At 40.7% G+C, this 8414-nt stretch overlaps 1 protein-coding gene across 3 annotated transcripts in view; it reads left to right on the top strand.

The window, feature by feature from the left end:
* The window catches only part of tut4 (terminal uridylyl transferase 4), a 21987-nt gene that overhangs the window by 5812 nt on the left and 7761 nt on the right, over positions 1-8414 (top strand). For all 3 annotated transcript variants that reach the window (XM_014012232.1, XM_014012230.1, XM_014012231.1), the window contains exons 4-19: positions 279-395; positions 1700-1877; positions 1961-2049; positions 2359-2410; positions 2503-2572; positions 3404-3530; positions 4205-4324; positions 4419-4610; positions 4685-4859; positions 4946-5280; positions 5361-5511; positions 7008-7094; positions 7165-7268; positions 7352-7409; positions 7487-7590; positions 7668-7757. In XM_014012232.1, coding sequence (XP_013867686.1) covers positions 279-395; positions 1700-1877; positions 1961-2049; positions 2359-2410; positions 2503-2572; positions 3404-3530; positions 4205-4324; positions 4419-4610; positions 4685-4859; positions 4946-5280; positions 5361-5511; positions 7008-7094; positions 7165-7268; positions 7352-7409; positions 7487-7590; positions 7668-7757 — 2049 coding nt within the window. The remainder of the gene's footprint in view (positions 1-278; positions 396-1699; positions 1878-1960; positions 2050-2358; positions 2411-2502; positions 2573-3403; positions 3531-4204; positions 4325-4418; positions 4611-4684; positions 4860-4945; positions 5281-5360; positions 5512-7007; positions 7095-7164; positions 7269-7351; positions 7410-7486; positions 7591-7667; positions 7758-8414) is intronic.

The following is an 8414-nucleotide window of genomic DNA, read 5'->3' as shown; positions in this document are numbered from 1 at the left end:
GGTAAATGTACGGAGCGGTAAATGTACGGAGCGGTAAATGTACGGAGCGGTAAATGTACGGAGCGGTAAATGTACGGAGCGGTAAATGTACGGAGCCGTAAATGTACGGAGCCGTAAATGTACGGAGCCGTAAATGTACGAAGTTGTAAATGTACGGAGCGGTAAATGTACGAAGTTGTAAATGTACGGAGCCGTAAATGTACGGAGCGGTAAATGTACGGAGCTGTAAAACAAAACAAAACAAATGTTTTTTTTTTTTCTCCTCTTTGTTTCCACAGAAGTCTCCTGAGTTCCCAAACTACCAGTACTTCTGCAAACTGTGTTCGGTGCACATCGATAACATCCAGGGAGGGTACAAACACATCAAGGAGAAGAGACACAAGAAGAACTTAATGGTGTGGGAAGTTTTTAAAAAGTTTTATTTATTTGTTATTCATCACGATGCTCCTTGCCGTATCAGTTGAATGGCAGCAKATATGGCAGCATAAATTGCAAAAAATCTACCATCAAAATTTTCATAGGAACACACTGAGCCCACCGCCTGAGTCATGTGACCTACAGCGAGAGCTGTCTGGCTTTAAAAATATTTCTTAGCGAACAACGTCTTCCTACAGCCACAATTTTTATGAAACTCAGAAAAAATATATATCAAAACATAGACATTTTTGTCTTCTTTCATCCAATATTTCTGGTTTTGCTGCAGGACAAATGATTTTCTTTCAAAGTGCYTCAGAATCAGGGAAGTACCACTTCTTGTCCTGTGTTTTCAATGTTAAATTTCTTTGACGATGGCATTCAGACACAAAACAACGATTTTAAACTTGTCATATCTCTGATATAAAGCGTGATACAAATTTGACATTTTCCATGAGTAAGATCCAATCTCTTCTGTCGCTCACAGTTCAAGAATTATTTTAATAGACATAGTTTTCACACAGCGGCTGGTTGTCTGAACTAAACTTTTCAGAGATTTTCTCATGTTGAAAGTGTTGTGCTGTAGATCCTTTCTGCTCCTCCCTCTTACAATCAGACTTTCTGATTGGCTGAGGCTGTTGCTGGGCGGATTAGCCTCTGGAGTCAAATAACAAAGAAGAGGTTTTATGTAACCCAACATGGCTCCCAGATTGCTCAGCAGTTTTAAGACAAGCTGAAATTTGGTGAGGTGTTAGTTGAGAGCTAACTCAAAACATTCTGAATGCTAATCACAGGTTTAAGCTAACTGCTAATGCTAATTTWAAAAAAAATAAAAATCTAATTCAGCCGTTTTAAGACTTACAGAGCTGATAACTGGTATATAGACGTAGCCACAAACAAGCTTTGGCAAATTCTGAATTCTAAATAAAAATTCAAGATGGCTACCATAGCTAATTTAAAACTGCAATAACAAGTCCATTTTAAAACACTTTTAGCTGAAATTTGGTGTGGTGGTAGCTAAGAATAATCTCCATCACATATTGAAACCAAATAAAAAATCCAAGATGGCCGCCATAGCTAAGATGCAAACTTGACCATAACTCAGCCATTTTTAGGCATATTTGACTCAAATTTGGGATGATAGTAGATCACAGTGGTCTCCAACAAAGAGTAAATTTAAATCTTTATTTAAATCAAACGGTACGTGGCGAACCCTTTCATTGTTTCTCCAGGAACTATTCTAGTTTTATTTTGTAATTCACACCAAATGGTTTGTGTGCGTCAGGAGAAGCAGGAGGAGAACGAGCTGCTCGCCATCCCGCCGCCCTCTGCCGCCCAGCTGAGAGCTCTGGACGCCGTCGTCATGGAAACCGCCAGTCMACACGGGATCTCAGAGGAGGACTTCGGGGTCCGGAAGGCGGTTGTGTCGAGGATGGATGAGATCATAAAGAGGCACCTGTCAGGTCTTTACCTCGTAGATTTTAAAGGATTTTATTGATTTTTTTTTTGCTGAAAACAACTGATTTTGTCTGATTTTTGTTTCCAGCTTGTTCCCTTCGTCTCTACGGTTCCTGTCTGACCCGCTTTGCTTTCAAAACAAGCGACATCAACATCGACGTCATCTTTCCTTCCACGGTCAGTCTTTTCTCTTGTAATATTCAAGGTTTTTTTTTTTTGGATTTGTTCATTCATTAAAACAAAAAAATATATAACATCTGCCCCTTTTTTCTCTAAAATAAATTTAAATAATAATAATAATAAAGTTGTTTTACAGACTCAAACTTTAAAACAAAAACAGCATCAGGACCATRGTTTGAACAGTTTATGTTGATAGATTCTATCATGTCTTCAATAAACTAGTTTTTATCATCTTTTCAAACATAAATTTTAGCTTTGTGCAGCACATTGTAACGTAGCTGAAATGTTTCCTTCTCTTCTGGTCAGATGACCCAACCTGAAGTCCTGATCCAGGTGCTAGAAATCCTCAAAAACAGATGTGAGTTTGTTTGGTTTTTTTGTTTCCTCATTTCCACAGATCTGGTTGTAAGTTTCAGAGTGACTTTTATTTTTTTATTTTTTCAATTTTAGCTGAATTTTCTGAGGTGGAGTCAGATTTTCACYCCAAAGTTCCTGCTGTGTTCTGTCGGGACCGAAGCAGGTGAGGGTTGTTTTTAATGACCTCTTATCTTGGTTAAATTTTTTTGAATAAATATTTTTCTCATCTAGATGTTTTTTATTGTACGGAGCCTGTAAGGGGACATGAAGGGAAAAAAGTAAAAATGAATACTGACTTACTTTTGCAAGATCCTGCAAACGTTTTTTTAAGATCCCGCAAAAGTTTCTCAAGATTCTACAAAAGTTTCTCAAGATCCCACAAAAGTTTTTCAAGATCCCGCAAAAGTTTCTCATGATCCCGCAAATGTTTCTCAGGGTCCCGCAAAAGTTTCTCAGGATCCCGCAAATGTTTCTCAGGATCCCGCAAAAGTTTCTCAGGATCCCGCAAAAGTTTCTCAGGATCCCGCAAAAGTTTCGTAGGGTCGTACAAAAGTTTTTTTAAGATCCTGCAAAGGTCCCTCAAGATCCCGCACAGGTTTCTCGAGATCCTGCAAAAGTTTCTCAGGATCCTGCAAAAGTTTCCCAGGATCCTGCAAAAGTTTCCCAGGATCCTGCAAAAGTTTCCCAGGATCCTGCAAAAGTTTCCCAGGATCCTGCAAAAGTTTCCCAGGATCCTACAAAAGTTTCTCAGGATCCTGCAAAAGTTCCACATGTCCTTCTACAGGCTCTGTAGTTTGCTTTTTTTAAGAAGGAAGTCATCTTTTTAAGATGTTTTATTTTAGTGTTGTTGTACCAGATATAACCCTGCAGTTTAATCAGACACCATCTCTGCTGCCATAAAATCTAAATCCCGTAGTAAACCTGGGTTTAAATAAAACCAYATCAGTCTCAGGTCTGATTTCCTGCTGGTTTCTCTGTTTTGTTTCTCTCTCAGTGGCCTGATGTGTAAAGTGAGTGCAGGGAATAATGTCGCCTGTCTCACCACCAGCCACCTGGCAGCGTTGGCTAAACTGGAGCCCAGACTGGTTCCGCTGGTGCTGGCCTTCCGCTGCTGGGCCAGGGTAAGCCCGTGACCCTAACACCTCAACTGGAGCGAGTGTCTCTTCAGCCTCACCTCAGATTTTATTGTTTGTTTTTTTAGGAGCCATTTCTGCTCCTTGGTTTACTAATAAAATGTGTCTGGAGCCACAAAACGTGCTACAACTGCAGTTATCAACTGGTGGCCCGTGGGCCACTTCAAGTTTGTTAACCGGCCGATGGGGGTGATTTTATAAAACTAAATATTTGTTGCGAATTTTAACATTTAATATTATTTTTAACACTTTAGATCAAAAGAAAATAGCTTATTTATGTAAACAAGAAAAATACTGTTTATAGTTTACACCAAATTATATAAAAACTACAAAAAGGACAACGGCAAAAGTTCAAAAGTTATTTGTAGCAGCAGAACAGGTTGGAAGATGGCTATTTGATTTTATTTATTGTTTTTTAAATCATCCTACAGGCTCTGACATGTTAGATAAATTTGAACTGAGGTTTTGAAAAAATCCGTAAGACTTGAAAAAAATCTGTGAGATTGKTCTATACGTCTGTATTCCTGCAAAATGACGTAAAATCCTTATAACTTACAGACAATTTGTACAAGTTGACATGTGTGAGTCCTGGATCAGAACCTTGGATCAGTTGAATAAGACGAGATTAAAACCTGGTTCTGTTTCCTGTTTCTGAAATGCAGCTGTGTCACATCGACTGTCAGGCCGAAGGTGGGATCCCTTCGTACTCCTTCGCCCTGATGGTCATCTTCTTCCTGCAGCAGAGGAAGGAGCCCGTCCTGCCCGTCTATCTGGGCCACTGGGTGCGGGGGCACTTTATTATTTAATTTCTATATAAGATATAATGTATATTCTGTTCTACCTTCATCCCTTCAAATGGTGACACTTGTCTTCCAGATGGAAGGATTCGATGTGAAGCGAGTAGACGAGTACCATCTGACCGGCATCGTTCAGGAAGCGTTCGTTAAGTGGGAACGAAGACGTCCCAACACCGCTGAGGGACGAGGGGAGAACCACGGCGAGGCCAGAGGGAACGGCACAAAACCAGAACCCAGTAAATCTGATGCCTTTCATCCGTCAGAGGGCCAGGTGAGCTCGTCTGAAACAATCGTTTAGTAAATAAAACCTTTTTTTAAGCTAACTTCAGCTGCTTCCTTCCAAAGAGCCGTTTAGCCTTGAAGCAGASGAAGGAGGCGTCTCTGGGCCAGCTGTGGTTGGAGCTCTTCCGTTTCTACACCCTGGAGTTCGCTCTGGAGGAGAACATCATCAGCATCCGCCTGAAACAGCTCCTCTCCCGGGAGGTGAAGAACTGGCCCCGGCGCCGGCTCGCCATCGAAGGTGAGGGCCGGGGGGGGAGAAGCGGCCGTAACGCCCGGCGGGAAGTCTCGGGGGGTGAACTTTGTGTTGGTTTCTCTCCTCTTTAGACCCTTTCGCTTTCAAGAGGAACGTGGCCCGCAGCCTGAACAGCCAGATGGTGTTCGAGTACATCCAAGAGTGTTTCAGAGCGGCGTACAAATACTTCGCCGTCCCTCAGAGGAGGAGCGCAGGAGGGACGACGAGGAGAGGGGAGGACGGGGAGACGACGGGACGGCAGGGGACACAGGAGGATGAGGAGTCTGACAGCGATGAGGAAGATGGTTTAGATCTGATGGTGGATGGAAACAAAGCGTCCTCCTCTGACCTGCTGGACAGAGAGGAGGAGGAGGAGGAGGAGGATCTGCTCTACATGTTTGATAAGATGATTTTCACCGGAGGAAAGGTCAGTATTTACATTCATTATTTTTATCTCTCCTCCATCAAGTAAAGTTTATTTCGTCTTTAATCTGTTTTGTATTCCAGCCTCCGACAGTCGTGTGCAGCATCTGCAAACGGGACGGCCACCTGAAAGACGAGTGTCCCGAAGACTTCAAGAAGATCGAGCTGAAGCCCCTGCCTCCGATGAACGACCGCTTCAGGAACATCCTGGACGGGCTCTGCAAACTCTGCTACTGTACGCACTTTTTATTCCTTTCTTTAAAAAATGTTTTAGGTTAAAATGGTCTGCAGGCGGTATTATCCTTTATCGCAATCATTTCTGTAACGATTTATCGTCCTGCAGAATCTGTTCTGGAGACAGTTCTAACATTAATACGTTTTACAGTCCAGATAAATTTGTAACTTTTTTTAACCACGTAATTTTTGTTAACATCTATAAAGCACGGTGGGGTTTTATCACATTAGTTTAAAATGGTCTCCAGACGATTTTATCGTTTATCGAAATAATTTCTGTAACGATTATCGTCCAGCAGAACGATGAAACGATGTGAACACTTTAAAACGTTTCTCTACGATTCAGATCATTGCATTCAACGTGAGTTTATCCATGAAAACGTTCTGCTCCTTCAGCTTTTGGTTTTTCAGCAGTTTCTCACTTTGAGATGTTTAGCTTTTTCTGCCATTTTTTTCCCTCTTTGAAAATGAATGGAGTTGTTTTCAACATCCTTAAAKTGTTTATAAATCTTTCCTGAACTTCTGTACTGTACACCTTTTTGTTTCAAATCTGCTTTTTTTAAAACTCTTTCTGCTGATTTCAGCTTCCTTTCCTTTTTCTGATTTTTTTTAGCTATCATTCTGCTCCTTTTCTCATATTTTTCTCCTAATTTCAACTTTTTTGTGCTTCTTTCAGCTGATTTAAAGTTTTTTGCCTTTTTAGCTAGGCTTAAGCTAATTTCAGCTAATTTTAACTTTATTTCAGCTAAGTCCATGCTAAGCTTCTTACTGTTAATTTAAACAAATGTGCTCTTTCTAGTTTTTATGCCAATTTTTGCTTTTTAAGAAACTTTTAAGCTAGTTTTCTGTTAATTTCAACCTTTTTGTGCTTCTTTCAGATAATTTCATCTGTTTTCTGACTTTTAGCTAATCTTTATCGAATTGAAGCTAATAAATTTTTTTCACCCAAATTCATCTTTTTTGAAATTTACGCTTCTTTCTACTAATTTTGGTAAATTTGTTTCTGTTTTTTGTGCTAGTTTTAACTTTTGTCAGATACTTTAATTTTAGCTATTTTTCTGCTAATTCTTGCTTTTTTAGTTATTTTACAGGAAAATATTATACTTGTTTTTTTTTAGTTAATTTTAGGGTTATAGTGGCCGAGGTAAAGTCAAAGGTTAAACCTTTCTTTAAGGAGGTTTAATTACATATCATCACTTTACAGCTAGACATCAGGATGACCTCCATTAAGATCAAGATCACAAAGTAAAAGGTGAAGGTGACGGGTTAGCCATGCTTCTGCTAGTTTTTTTTAGAATATTGTTTTACTTTTTCTACTTTTAAGCTACTTTTTTGCTAAGATTTACTACTTCTCTAACAGTTTTATTAAACTTTTTTAGCTTCTTCTGCATCTTTCAGCTAAACTCTTTCAGCAGTAAGAGTTCACACTGTGTTTTCACAGGAAATATAAATTGTCCAGTTTAATCTTTAACAGTTTGTGATGTGATTTGTTTGCAGATGAGTTGTCGCCGTCGCTCTTGGAGCAGCAGAAGAGGGAGCAGATCCTGGCCGGTCTGGAGCGGTTCATCAGGAAGGAGTACAACGGTGAGATTGGACTTTCCCTCCCTGCGTTTCTTTATTTATGAAACTCCAGTTAATTCTGAATGTTCCACAGAAAAAGCTCAGCTCTGCTTGTTCGGCTCTTCCAAAAACGGTTTCGGTTTCCGAGACAGCGACCTGGACATCTGCATGACCCTGGAGGGTCACGAGACCGCAGAGGTGGGCAGACGTTTGTTGAAACTCCTTCCTCGTTTCTCAGAACGTCCTCCTATTTACCGTCTCTGTCTCTGATTTCTCACCAGAAGCTGAACTGTAAAGAAATCATTGAAGGTCTTGCGAAAGTATTAAAGAAGCACACAGGTGAGTGAAGCCAGTTCTTGTTGAGTCTGTGGTTTCGGGACAACTGGTGACCCCTCAAACTCTGATGGTCTCTGCAGGTTTGAGGAACATTCTGCCCATCACCACAGCTAAAGTGCCTATAGTGAAGTTTGAACACAGACAGAGTGGCCTGGAGGGAGACGTCAGCCTCTATAACACCCTGGTGAGACCAGGAGACCCTCAGACCATCACCTGCTCTGCGATTGGTCCTCTGATCAGAATTAATCTTTCCATCTTTAGGCCCAACACAACACCCGGATGCTGGCGACGTACGCAGCTCTGGATCCACGTGTGCAGTTCCTGGGATACACCATGAAGGTCTTTGCAAAGGTTGGAGACAAATCAACAGACCTTAAAGTTCCTGTGACGTACATGTCCTTTAGACCTTCAAGTTCCTATCACGTACATGTCCTTTAGACCTTAAAGTTCCTATCACGTACATGTCCTTTAGACCTTAAAGTTCCTATCACGTACATGTCCTTTAGACCTTAAAGTTCCTATCACGTACATGTCCTTTGGACCTTAAAGTTCCTATCACGTACATGTCCTTCAACCCTTAAAGTTCCTGTGATGTATATGTCCTACAAACCTTAAAGATCCTGTGATATACTGTACATGTCCTTCAACNTGACGTACATGTCCTTCAACCCTTAAAGTTCATTTGACGTACTGTACATGTCCTTCAACCCTTAAAGTTCCTGTGACGTACATGTCCTTCAACCCTTAAAGTTCCTGTGATATACATGTCTTTCAACCCTTAAAGTTCCTGTGATATACATGTCCTTCAACCCTTAAAGTTCATTTGACGTACATGTCCTTCAACCCTTAAAGTTCCTGTGACGTACATGTCCTTCAACCCTTAAAGTTCCTGTGACGTACATGTCCTTCAACCCTTAAAGTTCCTAAAGTTCCTGTGACGTACATGTCCTACAAAACCTTAAAGATCCTGTGACGTACATGTCCTTCAACCCTTAAAGTTCATTTGAC

Source organism: Austrofundulus limnaeus, unplaced genomic scaffold (assembly GCF_001266775.1).
Source record: "Austrofundulus limnaeus strain Quisiro unplaced genomic scaffold, Austrofundulus_limnaeus-1.0 Scaffold89, whole genome shotgun sequence".
Classification (NCBI taxonomy): domain Eukaryota; kingdom Metazoa; phylum Chordata; class Actinopteri; order Cyprinodontiformes; family Rivulidae; genus Austrofundulus; species Austrofundulus limnaeus.
The sequence above is the reverse complement of the archived record's forward strand: the minus strand, read 5'-3'. Positions and strand labels throughout refer to the sequence as shown.